Here is a 22057-nt window from a genome sequence, read left to right as displayed (position 1 = left end):
CAAAGCTCAGCAGCTCACACAGGGGCTCTTCTTCCTGCTCTGTCTGTACTAGGGCTTTGCTGGGGGGATGGATGAGGCAGGGCAGAGAAAGGGCTCTTGGATGTTGTGAAGCAGTGCCCAAATATGACCAAGTACTCCAAGAAGGATCCCTGTGAAGAAATCACGTTGCTGTTGTTGTTGTTTTTCGGGGGGTGGGTGGAGGGGTGCACACCTGCAGCATATGAAAATTCCTGGGCTAGGGGTGGAATCAGAGCTGCCACAGCCAGCCACAGCCAAAGCCACAGCCAGACCAGATCTGAGCTGCATCTGCGACGTATACCATAGCTTGTAGGCTAGATCCTTAACCCACTGAGCAAGACCAAGGATCAAACCTGCATCCTCATGGATACTAGTCGGGTTCTTAACCCACTGAGCCACAAGAAGAACTCCAAAGTCACTTTTTTATTATTAAATAAGGGGCCACTTTCTTTGTCCTTCAACTATATATTGTCAGTTTGTACACATCACACAAGTTTCTAAAAGCCCACCCCAATCTCATTTATCCATCTTCTGTGTGGCACGAGGGGGAAGGAAGGACCAAGGACTTTGGAATCAAATCAACGTGGCTTCGCATCCTGGCTCTGCTATTTATATCCCCTGACTGGCCAACACTGGCCAGTACTCGGAGACTGAGCCCTTTCTCCAGCCCAGGGGTGCTGCCTGGATGAAGAGGGCTCCTGCTGGCCTAAGAGAAAAACTCAATGAATGTGAAATTTTTGTCTTCACGGTCCCAAATCAGGAGAGCCTGGGTCTGTGTTTACACACAGATGCACGCCCTCACTTCGTGCAGCTCCAGGGTCACCTATGAACTCAGAATACACCTTTGGAGGATGATCCTGAGGAAGATGAGTCACAGCAGTTCACCAGATGGCCTGGCTGTGACACAAACCTTCCCCTGCCCTTCCTGTGCCTGGCCAGAGAGGAAAGGTTTCTGCCAGGTTTTCTAAAGCTGTTTTGGAGTTACTGACCCCTCTTCCTACCAATCAGCAGGGGTTCCCCACTGAGGTGGGCTTCCCTGTCTCAGCCCTGAGCCCACTGATGCTGGTTGCCAGGCTGGAGCTCCTTCGGGGTGGGGCTGGGAATTACTCCACTTTCTCACCTTTAATAGTTGCTAAGCAGGGAGTTCCCATTGTGGTGCAGCAGAAATGAATCCAACTAGTATCTACGAGGATGTGAATTCTGATTCCTGGAGTTGCTGTGTGGGTCAGGGATCCGGCGTTGCTGTGAGCAGCAGTGTAGGTTGCATGGCTTGGATCCTGAGTTGCTGTGGCTGTGGCGTAGGCTGGCAGCTGTAGCTCCAATTTGACTGCTAGCCTGAGAACTTACATATGCCGCAGGTGCATCCAAAAGCAAAAAAAAAAAAAAAAAATTGCTAAGCAAATATTTATTCAGTGAACAATGGTACACACTGTTCTTGCTCTCAAAAGGTATCTGGGCTGGTTGTCTGTAGAAACAGGAGAATAATACCAACCTCTTGCATTCTGTAAAAATCCCCAATGTCCAGCCCATCTCACATGTAATTGGTGGGGCTCATCTTGGGGACCTCAATTTCCAGGCCAGGCCTAGGGTAATGCCTTAGAAGGATGGACAAAGAACTTATGAATGAAGGCGAAGTATGGAAAGGACGGAGCCTACAGATGAGGCTGAGGCTGCCAGCCTGTCCTTCCCCAGAGTGTAGACAAGTCATGCAAGGTACATGCAGTCCCCTTCTCTTTGTGGGGGTCCTCAGGAGTCTCCCAGCCTCCTTCTGAGGGGCTCCAGGAGTCCTTGGTTTTGCTCTGATCCTGGCTTCCTAGCCCTGGACAAAAGATGGGTATCAACTGGGAGTTGCTGGTCTGAACACTAACCTGGGCCTGTGAAGCCTCTTGGTGTAATAGCTCTCCTAACAGGGACAGCCTCCCCCAGACTGTGGCCAGGTGATTCTTCCAGGTCAACTATCTCACAGTGCTATTCAGACACACAGTGAGAGTTTAGCAGCTGGTAGCAGGTCACAGAACGGACAATAAGGTAGAAGAAGCCTAGTGCTTTTCAGGTATTAACATGCACCCACATCACCCGGCATCTCCCCAAATGCAGATTTGGACCCAGGAGGTCTGGTGTGGGGGCTAAGAATCTTCGTCTCTGGTGAGTGAGCTCCCAGTGATGCTGATGCCGCTGGTCCCTGGACGACAGCTTAAGGAGAGGACAGTGGTAGTTGGTGGGAGGACATCGGAAGGTAAATTAAACAAGAGCGGGTGCCAGGACCCCTGCTGCTGGAGGATGTCAGGAAGGCACAGTCCCAGGAGCACAATGGCTTGTGAGTCCCCTTCCCATCACCCCCCTGCACCTCCTGCATCTTCTCTGCTCCTTGCTTCCTGGGCAGACTTGCAATAACCCTGCCACCTGCAGTCACACGAGCATCTGTTCTTTTCCCCCTAAGAGGCTCTAGTTCCTGTCCTGCTTGCATATGAGAATCACTCAGGGTTGAACGTACTTGGTTGGTCTGTGGGGAGAAGCTTGGGTATGAGAATTTTTAAAACCTTGGAGTTGATTCTTGGGTGCAGGGCTGTGACCCTGAGACCTCATCAGTGTTACTCAAACTTTAACATGAATGTAAATTGTCTGGGAATTTTGTTAAAAACAGAGATTTTTCAAGCAGCAGTGCTGAGTGGGCCTGAGACTCTGCCTTTCTGATGTGGCAGGTGTGAGACCCACACCTTGAGTGCCACTGGGGTAAGTGACACTGGTGATTTAAAAAGATATGATGCAGGTTAACAACCTGTGTCTAATCCCTGAGGCTAGCCCAGAGCACAAGGCAAGAACTCTCCCCACTGAGCACCATAAGCCCATTCTATCTCAAAGGGTCACATTAAGCACAGTCTCCACCACAGCCACACTGTGGGGGCCGGATCCAGGTTGGAGTCCAGAGGAGGCACTGTCCCCAGCCATGGTGATGCTGGACTTGAGGGCTGAAAGCTTGGTGTTATGGGTTCCCTTTGTTACCCGGCCAGCCAGGCCCTAGACATACTGTGTGGCTTTCCCTCTCTGCCCCAGGCTATTCCTGCCCCTGCTCTCTCCCCTTCCTAACCTCCACCCCCACCCCAGGGGTGAGCCCGCTGGCTCAGATTTATTGATGCTGTTTCAGCTGCCTCTTTGTTCTTTTGCAGCCCAGGTGCCAAAGCCATCCTAAGGGGCTCGCTGCCTGGCAGGAACTGACCTGACCATGTGGACTATAACATACCCTCCTCCTTGACAACAAAGCTGCTCCCACAGTGGCCTCTGGGACAAGGAGTGGAGGAAGCAAAGAAGAAGATGGGGAAAGGAAACGGGGAAACGCCTGGTACCTTGCAGCCCTGGATCTCAGCCTCAGCTGCCTGGTTCTTAGCCCCAACTGCCCATTGGAACTACCCAGGGACACCCAGGCCTCAGTCCAGACCAACTAAATAAGAATCTCTACCAGGAGAACCCCAATAGGAGTTGTTTTTAAGACTTCCAGATAATTCCAATGTGCCTCCTAGTTTGTGATGATTGAGCAGCCCAAGGGGGCAGGAAACAACTCATGGATCAGAGAAAGGACATGTGCACTGCCCACCTCAACCTTCCTCTCTCTTTCCAACTCACCCTCAGATCCTATACTCGAGAACATGTTAAGAGCATCTTCTGTTTGGATTTGAACACTGGGGGGATCGGCAGACATTTTGTCTTCTTTTATCTGCAGCTTTCTGCAAAGGTGTTATCGTTGCCATTTTACAGTTGGGGAAACTGAGGCTCAGTGAGGTTGAGTGATTGCACAAGATCACACAGGAAGGGGTGGGATCAGAACTCTGGGTCCACTGCTCTACGGGTATATGATTTAGTCATAGTTGCAGGCATACAAACCAGGGAAACACAGGTCAAACAGGAAATACAAGTTGGCACAAGCAGGGAGCATACAGCCAGCTATGGCTTCGCTGACATTTGTGCTTAAGTACAAAACCCTGCACCATGAAGGGACTGTGTTCCTTTCTGCCTCTATTTTTCAATCCCAGAACTACCTCCTCCATGGAAACTTCCAGAGCCCTACTACCTCTCCACTCACCATCTCCAATTTGTTTAGCTTCAGCTTTTAAAAAGTCAGATTGCTGGGCTCCAATTCAGAACTACAGAGTATCTAATGATGGGGTCGGAAACAAGCACATGCAGGAATCTGATATGCACATACTTTGAGGAAACAGTGATGTAGCCCCTTGTTGCTCAAACATGAGGTCTGTGGACCAGCAGTGCTGGTACCAGCTGGGAGCCTGATAGAAATGTGGCATCTTGGGCTGCACCCCTGGCTAACTACATCATACTCTGCATTTTCACAAGATGCCTAGCAGATTTGCATTCACGATGAAATTTGAGAAGCATGCTCTCTGCAAAAAGGCATAGAGAGTGTCTTCAGACCAGCACTATCAGCATCACCCAGAAACTTGGAGAAATCAATCCTTGGGCCACACCCAAGACCTTCTGAGTCAGAAAGTAGAGGAGTGGAGATCAGGACTCTGCGTTTTAATGAGAGCTCTAGGCGTAGTGATGCACACTCAAGCCTGAGAGTCACTGCTGGGATGGACAGACAGACAGACATAGAGATCACAAAGCACTTTCTCAATCGGGAGCCTCTTTGCTCCTAGCCCTCCGTCTCCCTACACCATATGCCAGGATGATGGAGAGATGGCCAGGAAGAGCATTGAAAGCTGCCAGTGACACTAGAGGCTGAATGGGCAAGGCTTGTTCGTCTCCACACTCCTTTTTGACAGCAGCTTTGAAGGGCTGAGTCAATCCTAGTCCTCAGTTCTATCCTGCTCTTCTCTTTAATCCATCTACATATTTATCCCCTCCACTCAGCACCACCAGAAATGTCCTGACACCCTGGAAGGAGGGCTGGGGTTTTTTTTGCATTACTTTTCACAGAATCTCTTGTGCATCCTGGAGCAGTGCCAGGAAAGGGCAATGCTGGTGCCTGCTGCATTCTTGGAAGGGGGTTCCTGGGGTCCAGGGCTGGGCAACACAGGATGCAGTGACAGACTTTGGCCAGCAGAGGGAGCCACATACCTCCATACAGAGCCAAGCTGGGGGCGGGGAGACCAACTGGCCCTGTTTACCTGGACCAAGGGATTTCCAGCCAGGAACTGAGCTGAGTTGGTCACCCCGACTGGGAGAGGCACCTACCAATGTGGTGCGCACATACACACACCTGCACACGTGCACATCACACACACAACAAATATACCCACATACGCGCTTTGTGCCACAAGCATAACACAGCATACTTGTTAAATGTACTCATATACCACAACACACATGCAGCACACTCACACGATGCACGTGTGCAACGCACACCAAATACATGTGCACATGGGTCGCACAAACATGCCAAAGAAGCTGTACATCACAACACACACACATGCATACAAGCACAGTATGGGGTGCACATCACACCACGTGCACAACGCACACAATACACCCATGCACTTCACACCACTCACAAAATGCATGGATAAGACACCATACACACAAGCACATATACACATGCAGCACAGTTGCAGTCTGCATGCACACATGTGTCACCAAAAAAAAGCAAAAACAAAAACAGGCAACCCAGGCACCACATCACAACACACAGGCATTATGCCACGTACACAACACATATGATACATGCACAAGCCATGCAATCTCAATGCACACATACATGAATATTAACACATCGAGGACACACATGCACATGTGACAACACACCATACAACCAGTACCACAGCATACCTAGGCACCAGGCACACTAATACACTACACACAACACATATGCACAGCATCCACTGAATACAAGCACAATACAAAGCACCCATGCTTATGCAATTCACACACATGCATGCATACACATGTATATTCACAGCTTTGGGAGCCAGAGACTCTCTGATGGAGGCAGTGTTTCCGAATGGCAAGACATTCTTGCTCTAGGCCAATGAAAAGATGTATCAAAAGAATTGGAAAATGATCTATTCATTCATTCAGCAATAATTTCTTTACCGCCAGTTGAGATGATGGGTTCACTGTAGGTCAAGGGAAGCAGGCACAGAATAAACCAACACATCAATGACCATTTAGCCTCAGTCGTAGTGAGTATTATGAATTAAGGCTGTGGAGAGTACAAAACTGCAATGGGGTGGGCCTGGCTGGCTCTGGGAGTTTCCTGAAAAGAGCTGTTTCAGCCAAGACCTGGAGTTGGAACAGCAGGGCTGTGACCACAGTACACAGTCTAAGGAGGCTACCCCTCCCTGTGACTGCATCTCCATATCCCTGACAAAGAGGGGCTGAGTGACTAGGCTCAGAGGGACCCCACCAGGGACCTGAGGGATATGTGGTCCTGCTCCCAACTGCTGTTCTAGCCTGATCCTCCCACCCAGAGGGGTGGAGGGTGGGTTTTCTTTCCAGGAAATCTTTGGCTCTGGGAAAAGCAGTGCTTTTAGGGGAGGGACCTAGACCACCCAACTATCTGGCTGCCTTGTCCCTGGAGGCTGGTACCTAGACCTCTCTTCTGGGGCAGCCATGGTGATGATGGGGAAGGCAGGGGGTTTCCAGGATGAGCCCACCATTTTCCTGGGCACAGCCTGCAGGTCATCATACTTCCCAGCTTGCCTTCTGGAGGTAGGGCCACTCTGCCAGGTCAGGCTGCATCAGCATGGTATTCTAGCTCCTGGGTCCTGGAACAGTCCCCTTAGTCTAGTAGAGGTCATGGAGGGGGTCATAAAGGAAGGGGTTCAGGCAGATTGGAGTGAATGCTTACTTTGGTACCTACTAGCTGTGTGACTATGGGCAAGTCACTTGGCCTCTCTGTGCCTTATTTTCATACCTATACGATAGGCATAATGGTAGTGCTAGCACCATCCTGCAGAGCTGTAAGGACTTATGAGTTAATACATGAAAAGTTCTTTGATTAAAGCCAGGTACACGGCAAGAGCCACATAACTGTTAGCTATGACTATTCTTTTCATCCAAAACCAAAAACAAACAAACAAACAAACAAAAACAAGCACAACCTTCAAAAGATCAACATATGCTGGAGTCAGTATTACAACTAGAAGTGTCTTGGAGAACATCCCCTCCCAGCCCCCTCTACATTACAGAAATAAAGCAATTTGACCTGACAATCCAGAGACAGAAGGACTAGAACCCAGGACGTGTAAGAGAGGGGACAAGGAGGGGCTCCTCCTTTCTGTCTCTGGGACAGTGGTTTTCATCAGCAGGGCTGGTTAGAGACCCCACCCAGGATTTCTGCCTCAGCATCTCTAACAAGTCCCCAAGCGATGCCGATGCCGCTGCTGCTGGTCCAGGGACCACACCTGGGGAAGCGCTGCCCTGAGACAATGGAGTCAGATTTCTGCAAGGCTTCAGCCGGACTTTGCCGGCTGCTCTCCAGCACCGAAAAAGAGGGAACAAGGGCCTTACTTACAGCGGATGCCGTACCTCAGGCAGCGCCCTCTGCAGGGGGATGCGGGCACTGAGCGCCTCCTCCAGGCCTCGTAGGGTCAGCTCCTCTTCAGATGCCTCCCCATCCTCCTCCTCAGCCCCCCAGTCCCTCTCCGGGACCTCCTCGTCCTGCCTCCTGCTCGGATGCTTGATGAGCCTGTAGCTGCCACCTCTCCTGCCCTGGCTCTGGTTCCTTCTGGCCCTGTGCGAGGCCACGGCCACCAAGAGCTGATCCTCCCTCAGGGAGATAAAGGGTGGCAGGCCCTCCAGGGGGCCGTACTCTTGGCCCTCATCCTCGGACTCCAGCACCCACTCCTGAGATTCCCCAAAGTTCAGGCGGTACCCGGCTTCGGGGCTGCGTTCGGCGACCTGGGCCGTCACAACCGGGGGCCGGGCGTGCGGGGGAGGGTGCAGCACCTCCAGCATCAGCAGCGTGCATCCCAGCATCAGGAGGAGCAGCAGGAACTGCAGTCTGCAGGGTCCGTGCCTGCCTCGCTTCCTTACGAACATGTTGCTGGAACTTGCCAAATGCAACAAGTCATGTTCAAGTTCACTTTCGCCTCCTGCTCCAGGTTCCTTCAAGCTGACAGCAGAACCTGGCTTCCTGGGTCTACCTGGAAGTTTGTTTGTTTTTGCCAGTCACTTAATCTGCTCCTTCTCCCGTCCCGACTGACATCTGCCGGCAGCGTAAGACCGGCTTCCACTTACACCCAGAAAGCCGAGAAAGCCGCGGACTCAATCCCACCACAAATGCTCTCTGAGCAAATGTCAATTGCCTTCCGAAAGACCATTCACAGGGACTTCAAAATGAACTGTTTGCCCCCCTTTGATGCCCCTTTCCTTTTTTGGGGAAAAATAATGATTTCATTTTGCTCAGGGGTCTAGTCCCACGTGTTTCGTTTTCCCCCTTGTATGCGTGGTCAGGTGGCTATAAGATGTATGAGGGGAGCTGATGGGTCCTCAGTCCCGCAGAGCTGACAGCTGTCCTCCTTTGGACCCTTCAAGTCAGGTCGGTTCAACAGATGCGGAGCCGGCAAGTAGCGCCTGATTTCCTTTCACACAGAGCTCCTCATACAGCCGGCTGCGAGGCTCTGCCAGAAGCGGGCGAGCGTGCGCTCGCCTCGTTCCCGGTCCTAATGCCCTCCCTGTTCCTAGGCTTTGCGCAACCCCAGGAAGGCGACTACGGGGAAAACAAACGCCGTCACTGCTAGGACCAAACCCAACAGGAGCATCCAAGGAGTTCTGATTTGAATCTATTCCACAGCGAGGCTTCTTTCCCCACCCAAAAGGGCAGGAAAGAGTATCCCCTCCTGATTTCAGAAAGGCAGTACGGGTAGTGGAAATTCAGGTAGCTGGTTGGCTCTTTGCATGTTCAGCCTCCCAAGCTGCTGGCTGGAGTTCCCCTTTCTTCCCTCCCCACCCCCCACCCCGGTCCTCACCCTTCTGAAAAGGAGGGATGCTTGGGGAAACGCTCTTGCAACAAGCCCCTCCTACCCACAGGAGCACCTGAATGCCAGCTCTGCGCCGGCCTCTGAGCCAATGGGGGGAGGGGCGGGGGACGACAGAAGAGGAGGGGCACTCTCCTTCGATTGTAAACTTCCTTCATTCAACCAAGAAATATTAATGCGCGGCCACTATGTGTTAAATCTATCCTGGGCAGGGGGAGTTCCCGGCGTGGCGTAGGGAAACAAATCTGACTAGGAACCACGAGGTTGCGGGTTCGATCCCTGGCCTCGCGGGTGGGTTGAGGATCTGGAGTTGCTGTGAGCTGTGGTGTGGGTCACAGACGCAGCTCGGATCCTGCGTTGCTGTGCCTGTGGTGTAGGCCATCGGCTACAGCTCCGATTGACCCCTAGCCTGGGAACTTCCAAATGCCATAGATGTGGTCCTAAAAAGCAAAAAGAAAGAAAAGAAAGAAATTATAAAAATAAATAAATAAAATATACAGTGAGGACAGATGGTGATAAAGGCTAAGGAGGAAAATAAAGCAGGGAAGGAAGCTGGGGAGCTTGGGTTAGGGGTTGACAGTTGACACTGTGAGCAAGTGTTCCCAGAAGCATTTGTGTAAGGAAGACAAGCAGTACAGTATGGTGAGAACTGGGGACAGAGAGGACAGCAAGTACCAATGTCCTGAGGTGAGATTTTTGCCTGGCCTTTTGCGGACCTGCAGAGGGCCAGTGTGGCTGGAACAGAGTGGGAACAGTAGGAGTGGAACAAGAGCAGTAAGAGGGGGGAGTGCTGTGGGACCTTGCAGGGCATTTTAGGGATTCTGGCTTTTCCTCTGAGTCAGGTGGAAGCCCTTGGAGTGTTGTAAGCACACAACAGACACAATCGACTTGGATTTTAACTGGATCACTCTGGCTTCTGTGTTGAGGTTAGACCGTGGGGGAGAACAGGGCAGAAGCAAGGAGGCCCATGGGGCGGGTGAGACATGGTAAGGACATCATGGGAGGTGGGCAGGAGCACTCAGCCTCTGATGGATTTTAAGGAAGAACCTATAGGATTTGTTAGGAATTGACGCCCAGAGTGAGAGAGAGATGAGTCAAGGAAGATTACAAGGTTTTGGTCTAAGCAGTTGGAAGAGTTGAGCTGCCATCAACGAAGATGGGGAAAGCAGGGAGCAGGGGCAAAACATAGGCTCAGTCGGGGCATGCCCTGTTGGAGATGGCATTTGGGCAGCCAAGGGGAAGGGAAGCGTGGGCAGCTGGACATACGGATACATGGGGGTATATGATAGCTGGGGGTCAGGGATAGGTCTGGCCTGAAGATGTAAAGTCGAATGCAGTGGCACATAGACAGTGTTTGAAGATCCCAGAGGGAGTGATGTAGACAGGAGAAGGGAAGGGAGCCAGCTTGCTCAGAGTCCTCTGGTGCCTAGTAGATCAGGTCAATGAAGGGGGGCGGCAATCTTCACCTTGAGACATGACTCTTCTGATGGCTGTAGTGCAGCCAGGCCATCAGGAAGCTGTGGGGTGGGGAGGGCTGCCACTGCACTTGAAATCAACTGATGTTGTTTCTGATTTGATGTTGATTTTATTTATTTCTTTTTTCAATTTAGCAAGACTTTTTTAATGATTTTTATTTTTTCTGTTATAGTTGGTTTACAGTACTCTGTCAATTTTTTGCTGTACAGCAAAGTGACCCAGTCACACATACATTTATACATTCTTTTTCTCACATTATCCTCCATCACACTCTATCATAAGTGACTAGATGTAGTTCCCAGTGCTATACAGAAGAATTTAATTGCTTATCCATTCCAAAGGCAATAGTTCACATTGATGTTGATTTTAGATCGTGAGCCTAAACATCTCCTGGAAAATAACAAAAACAGTTTTTCCTTTGGACTCAGTTGCTGCTTCCAGAGTGTGTGTTCGTGTGTGTGTGTGTGTGTGTGTGTGTGTGTGTGTCTGCACTTGTCCATGTGTGCATTCACAACTGTTTTCCTTGAAGCCACTTAGATTCAGAGGTGAAAAAGTGCATCCTAAGAGATCATTCTCCACAGCCCAGCCCAGTGCCGAACAGGAAGCACAAAGGAACTGCCAGATTGGACCGCATTTTCCAAATCTTACCTCAGAGTGTCCTGGGGGTGGGGGTTGGGTGACTTCTAGATTCAAGAGACAGGCATTCCAGGAGATGCAGTTTAGAATGTAGGGGCATCTGGAATTCCCATCGTGGCTCAGTGGTAATGAACCTGGCTAGTATCCATGAGGACACAGGTTCGATCCCTGGCCTCACTCAGAGGGTTAAGGATCTGGCATTGCTGTCAGCTGTGGTGTAAGTCACAGACATGGCTTGGATCCTGCATTGCTGTGGCTGTGGTGTAGGCCAGCAGCTGCAGCCTGGTTCAACCCCTAGCCTGGGTACTTCCATATGTCATTGTTTCAGCCCTAAAAAAACAACAATAAAAAAAAGAATGTAGGAGCATCTGGAGGTTAATGACACTGATGGGGTAGAAATTCTTATTCCAGGAGACTTTCAGAGAACTAAGGGGGCACCTTCTTTATCTTCTCCAGTAACTCTGGCCTCAAACTCGCCAGCCTTCCCACTTCGGGGTGTTTACCTGGCCACCCCTCCACTTCTCTCTCCCCAGAAACCCAGCCTTGTGGCTCATCTCTCCACTTTGATGTTGACTCCAGTGTTGCTTATTCAGTGAGGCCTCCCTGACCTACCTTTTTCCTGTTGGAAGCCCCTCCATCCAGTTGTGGCATTTTCTGTTCTCTTCCCCTGCTTCCTCTGTGGCTCTAGGCTCTTCTCAACCCTTGATGAGTAAGATACTCATCTGTGTCACTTTTTTTTTTCCTTTAGGGCCACACCCTCAGCATGTGGAGGTTCCCAGGCTGGGGGTTGAATCAGACCTGCAACTGCTGGCCTATGCCACAGCCACAGCCACACCAGATCCAAGCTGCATCCTCAGCCTACACCACAGCTCACAGCAATGCCAGGTCCTTAACCCACTGATCTAGAAAGGGATCAAACCCCCACATTCATGGATACTAGTCAGGTTCCTAACCAGCTGAACCACAATGGAAACTCCCCATCTGTTTCACTTCTCGATCTGTTTCTATTCATGTTTCTCCTCATCATGGGTCCTGTTTTACTGGCTATTTACATGGCTAGTCATTTTTAGTTTGATGCTAGATGTTGCAAATTTTATCTTTTTGGATATTGGATATTTTTATATTTCTATAAATATTGTTGAGCTCTTTTTTGGAAGGTAGTTCACTTTGAAACAGCTCGATCTTTAAGTAGTCTTTAGCTAAGGGTCCTATTTCCCCCCAATTACGGAAGCAAGAACCTTCTGCACCCTGGGTCTGATGCCCCTTGATGGACGAGGTTTTCCACTCTGGCTGGTGAGAGTAGGACTCTTCCCCATGCTGTGTGAGCTCTGAGAATTCTCCCCTCTGCTCCTTTAAGTGGTTCTTTCCCTGGCCTCCGGTTGTCTCTGCACAAGCATGTTCTGATCAAAACTCCTCTGGAGGCCCGGGATCCTTGCAAATCTCTGGAGCTCTCTGTGCAACTTTCTGCTCCCCAGAGCTCTGCCTTGCACACTCTGATCAACTTGGCCTCCTCCTCAGTCTCCCAGCTCCACCTCTTCAAGTCAGGGCCACCCCCAGCTCCACCTTGGATCTCCTGCCTGCACTGCAGCCTGGAAACAGTCTCCAGGTAACACACTGGGGAAATCTCAGGGCTCACCTCATTCGCTTCCCCTCTCTTGGGGGTCACCCTCCCTGCTACCTGACAGCAATCCCTGAAAACTATTGTTTTCCATTTCTTCCAGGGTCTTTAGTTTCCCCCAAATTACTTGAGGAAGAGAGCACTTCTGTGATGTTGTCTTCACATGTGGTCCCACTAGAAGCAAGCTCCAGGGTACAATAGGTTTTGTCTGTGTGAATGTGCCTACTTGCTGCAATTTAATGATAACTTCAGAATGAACACCTGTGCCATTTTCAGTTTTTTGTGGACATATGTGGAGTGGCCAAAATGTTGAGTTATGTGATGTGATGTGTACATCCCCAGCTGAGGCCAAACCAGGTGACACTAACTTCTTGCTTCAGCTCTCATATTATAAACAAATGTCCTTTCTGTGTTCTTTTTAGTGCTATGTTTGCGCATTTGTGTGCTTTGTCTTGGTGATTTTGCTGTTCAAAACGTCCCCCAAGTACTGGAGTGCTGGCTATGGTGAACCTTACAGAAAAAAATGCATGTTTCACAAGCCTCCTTTAGGCGTGACAAGTTCTAATGCTGTTGGCCATGGAGCTCAGTGTTCATGAATCCAAGATATATATTCAATAATGTGTCTTTGAACATAAACATGGAAAACAATGTTATGTTTTGATTGGTAGACCACGAATCTAAGCCTGTATTTCCATCCAACCCTCTGCCCCGACCCACCATCACCCCACCCCTAGGAGCTGTGGTTCAGGATTCACTAACTCCATATTCATAGCAACTTGTAGCACATCACTCCTCTGAGGTCTTGTTAGTACAATAAACCGAACAAGTAGTTTTGTTTTTTGTTTGTTTGTTTGTTTTTCCAGGGAGGGGAGAGGGAAAGAGAGATGGGGAAGGGAAAGTAGCCTTTGAAGGGCATGTCATCAGGCGGGTACCCAGAGCTTATCGTTGGGAATGTCTGGGAGTCAGGGTACAGCATGCCTCAGAGTGATGGCACCCAAGGGTGAGGGAGGTGGGGTGTTTATGCCCCAACATCAATCAGCTGAGGACTGTGGGGGAGGGGCACTCATGGTCTGCTAGGGAGCAGACAGAGGCACAGACTGCCAAAGGATAATCCTCAGGCAAAGAGGTGCAGGCACTGGTGGTTGAAGTCCAGCCTGGGTTTCTACTCCAGTGGGAGAGGATCTGAGTGTCTGCTACTGAAGGGATGGCCAGGCCTTGTAAACTCAGATGCCTTCAGAAGCCGGGTAGATAACATAAGCAAGAGCAGGGGGCTGGATGGGGCTGCAGGAGTCGAGTTTTCCTCCCTGTCTGATAAGGACAGCTGTTACTCAGCTACGGGCAATTTTTGCCAAGCAGGAAAATAGGCCAAGACCTGCCAAATCTCCTGATCTCTCCCGATTTCTTCAAGAAAAGTAGGAAATTCCACCTTTTCTCAAATGGGAAACCCCAAATTTGTAAAAGTTGGCCATAAACTTTCAAACTTAAAAATAAATACAAACATACATACATACATACATACACTGGTAAGGCCAAACAAAACATAGTAGCGGGACACCTTCAGCCCACTGACCGTCAATCTGTCACCCCTCTGATGGAAGGTGTATGAAACCCCACCTTCGAGAGCCCAGAGAAGATGTATCTTCACCTCCTGTGCACGCTGAGCCTTCTGGGGTGCCAAGGGATGCCTAGAAGCCTTCCCTGACACCCACGTGGTGGGGTGCCCCTGTGTCTGTTCATTGAGCTCACCTCACCCTCCTGCTTCGGGGTTTATTAACTGTCCAAGGACCACCCTACCTCCTGGCTGATGGAATTCTCCAGCCATTTCTTATCACTGTTTTGGCATTTTTCCTCTTGTGAGAAATTAGCTGAGCCTCCTGGGCTCTTCGACTGGCATCTGCTTGTCTGCACAGCCGGTCAGCCCCCTCCCCGGCTGAGAACAGGGCTGGCTGCCCAGCCTTCCACCTGCACAGAGATGAAAGATTGTCAGAGGAGCTTGCAAGTGGAGTGGCGGTGTGTGTGGAAACAGAACCCAGAAAATTGGCAACCATCTGGCATTTTCTGCAACACAGAGGGAGGGAGAAGCCAATGGCTGTGCTCCCAGGGAATGGCAGAGCACCTGTCAGCCAGGGGTTAGGAGTCAGCCAGAGAAGCAGAACCACTAAGATATACGTGTGTGTGTGTGTGTGTGTGTGTGTGTGTGTGTGTATAGACTTGTTCCAGAGATTTGGCCTCAGCAAGACTGTTTTCATCTCATCTGACGCTAAAGCTTAAAGTCCATAGGACAGGCAGCTTTGAAGGAAAACTAGATACATAGTGGGGGAAAAACTTCCTTCCTTCCTTCCTTCTTTCTATGCATCTCCCTATCCAACTATATTTTATGAATGCAATCAGTCAACCAACTGATTACCTATTATATTACCTATACCTATAATAGGTATATTGACTACCTATTATATGCCAGATGCTGTGTTGGGTTCTGAAATCCCAGCCCAGAAGGTGGGGCAGTTGGGGTTTGACCACCTGCTATGCACTGGGCACTGCTTGAGATACTAGAGATTGGAACATAGAATAGAAGACAGTCTGGGATGGGTGTTGAGATTCCTGCATTCTAAGTCATGACTCTTAAGTGGACCTCCCGATATGTGGATCTCAGCCTGGTTGGTCCTACCAACCATGATTTCTTGACCCATAGCAACCCACAGGATTTCTGTAGCCACTACGATTGCTTTCGTTTGGCTGGGTCCAGGAGGGCTGGGATGTTCTGGGCTGTGACCTCATTGTTTATTCTCATTTTTCAAAGCTTCTGCCTCCCTTCTGTAGTCTGGATCCAAGCCGGAGGCAGCAGGCTGTGTGAAATGAACTCCAGCCACCATTGCTGTCATCTTGAACACCCAAACAATGGGTCACACGCCTACAGCTCATGACCTCTTGGCAGCTCGGCTGAGCCTGAGCGCTTCCATTTTTATCGCCATTTGATGGGAAGGCACTGGAAACAGCTGATCTGTGAATGTTTATAGTGTAAAATCCATGTGGATAGAGAGGAGGTGAATATGTGAGCAGTTCAATCTTAGCCCTCAGAAAAAGCATTTAGCCTGATAGTTAAAGATCTGATATGATCCGTGGAGTTCCCTGCTGGCCTAGTAGTTAAGGGTTGGGTGTTGCTCTGGTGGCTCAGGTCATTGTTGTGGCAAGGGTCCAATCCCTGGCCTGGGAATTTCTGAGTGCCATGGATGTGGCCAAAAGAAAAAGACCTGATAGGATATGATCCAGATGCTGTCCATTTAGCACCCAACACTCCCCAAACACTGTGCAGCACCTGGCAGGGAAGGGTGGCACCCTATTGGAAGTGTGGGTGTAGGAAGGCCATGAGGACAACTGTTCCCAGGATGTGGCTGCACTTTACCCCTTGGGTGTGGCTTGCACTCTGTCCTGGTTTACAAGGGTAGGACTGTCTCTCAAGGAAGCTTTGAAAACCTTGTGTTATTTCTTTGCAAACATGAGATGAGCCCTGAGAGAGTGTGTGTACAAAGCTGGAGATGGCTCTTGAAAAAGGTGTTTTGTTATTAAGCAAGAGTGGGGCAGGCTGAAATGTGGGCCTCCACTGGCTATGGATGGGAGGCAGGACTGGATTCCTGAGAACTCTGGTTGCCTGTAGAACCTTCCATTAGGACCCATATTCAGCTATGTGTTCAGTGGTTTGGAGCAGAGAAGCCCCAGACAACTCTGCAATGCTTGGAGGAGGGATGTCATGACGCGGGAATGAATGTACTAAGTAGGTTGGAAGTAGGGCTTGGAGTATGTCCTAGGAAGTTAGAACTGAATTAACGCACCTGATTCTGGTTCCAGATGTGACGGAGGTTGGATCCCAGTCCAAATTCTGCAACTTATTCTCTGGGTGAACTGGGACAAATCCCTCTTTATTCATGGAAGGAAAGGGCTGAATTAGATGTTCTCCAGAGATTTTTCAGTACTAAGATTCAGTCCCCAGCCTAGGAACTTCCATATGATGAGAGTGCAGGCAAGGGAAAAAAAAAAAAAAAAAAAAGACACAGGGCTTTGAGACTTGCTGCATTTTGCCTGGAGCCTTTGTCCTTGAAAGTCAGGTGGGTAGCCCCTAGGGAGAAAATACTTAGATGTCACAGGATCCCCTTAGGCAAACGTTGCCCTGCTACCAGGGCCCCTGCTTGGAAGGGTCCAAGCTGGGTTTAATGTTCTGTGTCATCACCTTGAAATCCTTAATAACTTTTGAACTAGAGGCCCTGCATTTTCTTCTTACGCTGCACCCTGCAAATTCCATGGCCAGTCCTGCCTGCCACCCAGCCCAGAGGCAACCCCTCCACCTTCATTCCACCCCAACAAATGGGCTTCCACTGTCTTTGCCATTATGGAAAAACCAAGAATAAAATGTGAAATTGCACCTGAGTGACTCACAACCTGGCCAAAAAGTTCCAGAACCTCTCAATTGAATTTCCCAGGGGCCCCACACTGGAATCTGCATTTTACAAAGTGGTACCTGGGTGATTGTGATACAGGGTAAAGGTTGAGCTCCAGCATTTTAGAGAAGAGGTGGATTATTTTTCCTTTTTTTAAGGGCTGCACCTGCAGCATATGGAGGTTCCCAGGCTAGAGGTCGAGTCTGAGCAGCAGCCACACCACAGCCACAGCAACACCAGATCCTTAACCCGCTGAGCGAGACAAAGGATCAAACCTGCATCCTCATGGATACTAGTCATGTTTTTAACCCACTGAGCCACAGTGAGAACTCCCAGGCGTGTATTTTAAGTGAAAAATAATAAGGAAGGGGAAAAAAGAAGCAGCTGTGAGAGAATTTGCTGGATTCTATGATGAAAATACTATGATGGTGACATTTCAAGCTACTAATTATCTATCAACACAGAGTTGGGAAGAGAGATACAGTAGCACACCATCATGTAGTATTTCCAGATACTGGATTTGTAAATAACTTCAGGTGCATAGACAACAGTAAAATGTAGTAAGAAAATTAGGAAGGGATGGATTTTGAGGATCGGTTACCTTTTTTCTTTTTCTTTTTCGGGCCACACATGTGGCATATGGAGGTTCCCAGGCTAGAGGCTGAATCCGAAGTGCAGCTGCCAGCCTACACCACAGCCACAGCCATGCAGGATCTGAGCCACGTCTGCAACCTAAACCACGGCTCAAGGCAATGCTGGATCCTTAACCCACTGAGCAAGGCCAGGGATGCAATCAGTGTCCTCTTGGTTACTAGTTGGATTCATTTCCATCGCACAACAGGAACTCCCTACCTTTTCTTTTAATACAATTAAGTTTACATTTATATCATTTAATTTATAATAATGAATATGTTTAACAACCAGCTAGCAAGATTCCTGAAATTTAACAGTTGGCACTCATGAGCTGGTACTGGCCTGTTCCATTTCATTTCTGACTCTAGAACTGGGCTCACTGACGAATAGTGGCTGTGATCAACTAACAACATTGGCTAAGGACTCATATGTTTACCTTTTCTAGAATGTCAGTGATGTTACAAAAACAACTTTTGTTTTTTTAATTGCAAAGAGCCTGGTATCACCAAGTGAAATGGCCCATTTCTCCCTGGAAGAAACATGTAGATTTTTGCCCCTGTTTACAATGCTTCTGCAGTGGGTCTAACTGCATCTCGTTGGCATTGTCAAAGTCAAGAAAAAAGGAGGTAGAGCCACCCAGGGAGGAATTTCTCATTTCTCCCTCAAGGTGCTAACCGCTCTATTAATACCACACACCATGTAAAAGCCAACTGCTGGAATGTGGGCGTAGATTGTTTTTCAGCTTCTTTTGCTTGAGTAGAGGGAGTCTTTAAGGTCAGAATTGCACAATTTAGTATCTCATTAAGACTTGCTGCACCAGCTTTCCTGTTTCCCTTTTGTTTTTCCTGGTTGTATTTGCCAGCAGCTGAGCAGATCTTGGGGCTGGCTGGTTGTCGAAGGCAACAGCTGCGTCCGTGGAAGCACGAGTGCTAACACAGCTTCCCGGTGTCAAGAAGTCTCTTAATGAATGATTAGCATTCAATCGAATTTGGCTCAAAGGCTGTGGCTTGAGGACTTCCACATACTGATTTTGGAGCTGGAAAATTCTCCCTGAGAGCTAGGGACCCTGGTTGCTTCCCCCACCCCCTTTTGCAACACCCATGATTAGTGCAAGTACACAGCAGGTGTTTGTCAAAGCTTCATCCTGAGTTGAGCAGTTGGAGGGCCTGAGTCACAATGAGATCATCATTCTCACCAATAGATTTATTTTTCAGTTCTTTATTGAGTTACATGCAGTAAAATACACACCTCTGAAGTGTAAAGCTTGATACTCTGTGCATGTACCTAGGTAAATATCCATGTGGCCACCACCCCAGTGAGACCTAGGACATCTCCTTCAGCCTAGAAGGTTCCCTCTGTCCTTTTCCAGTCAAGGCCACCTCCCTCAGAGGCAACGATTTTTCTTGTCCTAGTTTGGACTGCCAGAGTAAAATCCCATAGACTGGGTGGCATCAATAACAGAAAAGCATTTTCACATGGTTCTGGAAGCTGGGAGTCCAAGAAGAAGGTTCTAGCTGATTCATACAGCTGCCTTCTAACTGTGTCTTTCCACACCCTCATCTTTGTACCAGATAGGGAGTGAGCCCTCCTGTGTCTCTTAGTAGGACACTAATCTTGTAGGATCAGGGCCCCTCCTTGAAATGTAATGACTTTCTTAGAGGGTCCATCTCCAAATATAGCCGCACTGACAGTTAGGGATTCAACATAGGAATGGGGGAGAGCGGGGAGACAAGCACTCAGTCCACATAGACCAGCACTGTCAGTTCTAGAGCTTCGTAGAGACCGAATCTTACCGTAATGCTCCTTTGTGTCTGGCTGCTTTGGCTCAGCTTAACGCTTTTGAGAGTCATCCATGTCATTGTATGTGTCAATGGTTCTTTCCTTTTCATTGTTAGGTGGTATTCTACTGTGCGAATAGGCCATAATTTGTTTATCCACTCTCATTTTTTTTTCTTTTTAGGGCCACAACTATGGCATATGGAAGTTCTCAGGCTAGGGGTTAAATCGGAGCTGCAGCTGCTGGCCTACACCTTAGCCACAGACACGCCAGATCCGAGCTGCATCTGAGACCTACTCCATAGCTTGCAGCACCACCAGATGCTTAACCCACTGAGTGCTTACACAGACACCATGTTGGGGGTTCTTAACCCGCTGAGTTACAACAGGAACTCCACCACTCTGTTATTGATGGACTTTTGGATTGTTTCCAAGTTGCCAGTAGATATTGATTCTGTGTAGGACATTATGTTTGCTGATAGGCTAGTTAAAAATGTTAAAATATGTCCCCACCCATCAGGAGCTTATGCTTGAGCTCTGTGCTTGAAAAATAGCTAGGAATATACTGACCTATCAAAACATGACTCTCTGACTCACCAAACAGAGACTGAGTCATGAACTCAGAAGGAGGGAGGAATTTAAGGAACATCGGTAGAGTTTGTTTGTAAATACATCCACTCAGAAGGTGAGCCCACTGAAAACATCAGCAGCCAGAAATGAAAGCAGCTCCAAGTGAGGTCGGAGCTGGCAGGTTGCTGTGCTGGCTGCAGAGGTACCTCTGGGAAGCCTCAAAATGCTTCAGTGCCTGTATTACGAGCCAAAGAGCTGCATGAAGTGGGAGCAGGGTGAAAACATTGCACTTGGAACAAAGCTGGCTCCTGCTTTGTTTTTGTGGTTTCCTCCGAGAGGGTGGGAGGGAGAGGTCTGTGCCCAGAGGACAGCTAGGCACCACATCCAAGATCAGGAAGGGCTCTCATGGCTAGGTGTGGATGCTCCAAGTGGCAGGGAGGCAGGGTGGGCCAAGGGGTACAGGGCCTGGGTCCCAGGTTGGGGTCTAGAGGGAACACATGCAACTGCTCTGGCCTGAAGGTGGATTTGGATAGGCTGGCAGAGGGTTTGGCAGCAGTGACAATGTCACAATGGTAGTGGTGGGTGACTGAAACTGGAAGGCTTTCCTGGGGTCTGTGGGCAGAGCTGCTGATGTCCATGAGTCTGAGAGCTGAGGTCTTGTGTGTCACCATAGACCTTTGGGAGGCCCCCAAGTCCCCCACCAAGCTTCACCTATGACCCGGGTCTTGCCTTTCCTTGCCCGGTCATACAGCAGATGGAATTAAGTGACCTCAGAGCTCCTAAGCATTCAGAGATGATGGGGTGACTGAATGAGTTAAGAGTGGCAGATTTCAGGAGATTTATTCAATGAAATCTCCCAGCCACCGTTTTACAACCATGTTGGTGATAACTATCCATTTCATATTAATATCTTATTGTATTCATGTTCTGCTTGCTTGGGCTTTAAACTATTTTTTTACACTTTTTTTTCATTGAGAGGACAAAAACCACGTTAAATAAAACTTGGGAAAAAAACAAGAATGCTTCCCATCCCCACAGATATTTACATTCTGGTTCATATTTTATATAACATCTTTTCACAAATTTGCTGTAGCATTGCTGTGAGGCTGCGATAGATTTGACAATGATTACACTTAATACCTGCATAATGTTTGGTGCTGATGTACCCTAATTTTCTGTGGTGGATATCTTAGTGTCTGGATATTACTATCATCTGTAATTCTTCAATTGAATCATTCCTTTGAAAAGAGTTTTTTCCCAAAAGGTGCATTTGTTACAGCCCTGAGTGAGGCCCAGGGGGTTATTAGTGTTCCAAGGACAGAAAAGATGAAGAGGATTTTTTACTTAGAATTACGTCTTTGTGAGTCCAAAGGGAATCAGAAACAGAGGTGTGGTGGAAGGAACTTTGGAAAGTATAATGCTTAAAATGTTAAAAGGGAAGAAAAATGTATAAAGGCAAAAGTTTAAAAGGCAAAAGAAAGTATAATTCTCTTATAAATACCTAATGAGAATACAGGTCAAAGTTTAACTCATTCATAAGAGAACCAGTTGTCTAAGAGGGCCTGATACACAGTTACTAAAAGAAAAAAATGAGGAATAAGATCACTCAGTTAAATACAAAACTGTTATTTTTTAAGGCAATAAAACTATGATCTTTAGTATTTACCTTCACTATAAACAGAAAGTCATTTTTATCTCTACAGGAAAAAAATCATTTGCACCGTGATTGAATAAAAGCCATCTGTATCTTAATGGTTTCCAACAAATTAATAGCTAGCTTTAGAGAGTTGTCAAATACTGAATTAAAGAGTTTCCGTTGTGGCATAGCAGAAACAAATCCAACTAGTATCCATGAGTATGTGGGTTCAGTTCCTGGCCTCTCTCACTGGGTGGGGGATCCGGGGAGTGAGCTGTGGTGTAGGTCGCAAACAAGTCTTGGATACCACGTTGTTGTGACTGTGATG

At 48.5% G+C, this 22057-nt stretch overlaps 1 protein-coding gene across 1 annotated transcript in view; it reads right to left on the bottom strand.

Moving 5' to 3' along the window:
- Positions 1 to 8687, bottom strand: part of GALNT15 (polypeptide N-acetylgalactosaminyltransferase 15) — a 38704-nt gene extending 30017 nt beyond the window's left edge. The window contains 1 exon segment of the mRNA XM_047768781.1: positions 7487 to 8687. Coding sequence (XP_047624737.1) covers positions 7487 to 8013 — 527 coding nt within the window. The 5' untranslated portion in view covers positions 8014 to 8687.
- Positions 8688 to 22057: the final 13370 nt, after the last annotated feature.

The sequence above is a fragment of the Phacochoerus africanus genome, chromosome 1 (assembly GCF_016906955.1).
Source record: "Phacochoerus africanus isolate WHEZ1 chromosome 1, ROS_Pafr_v1, whole genome shotgun sequence".
NCBI classification, from domain to species: Eukaryota; Metazoa; Chordata; class Mammalia; order Artiodactyla; family Suidae; genus Phacochoerus; species Phacochoerus africanus.
The sequence above is the reverse complement of the archived record's forward strand: the minus strand, read 5'-3'. Positions and strand labels throughout refer to the sequence as shown.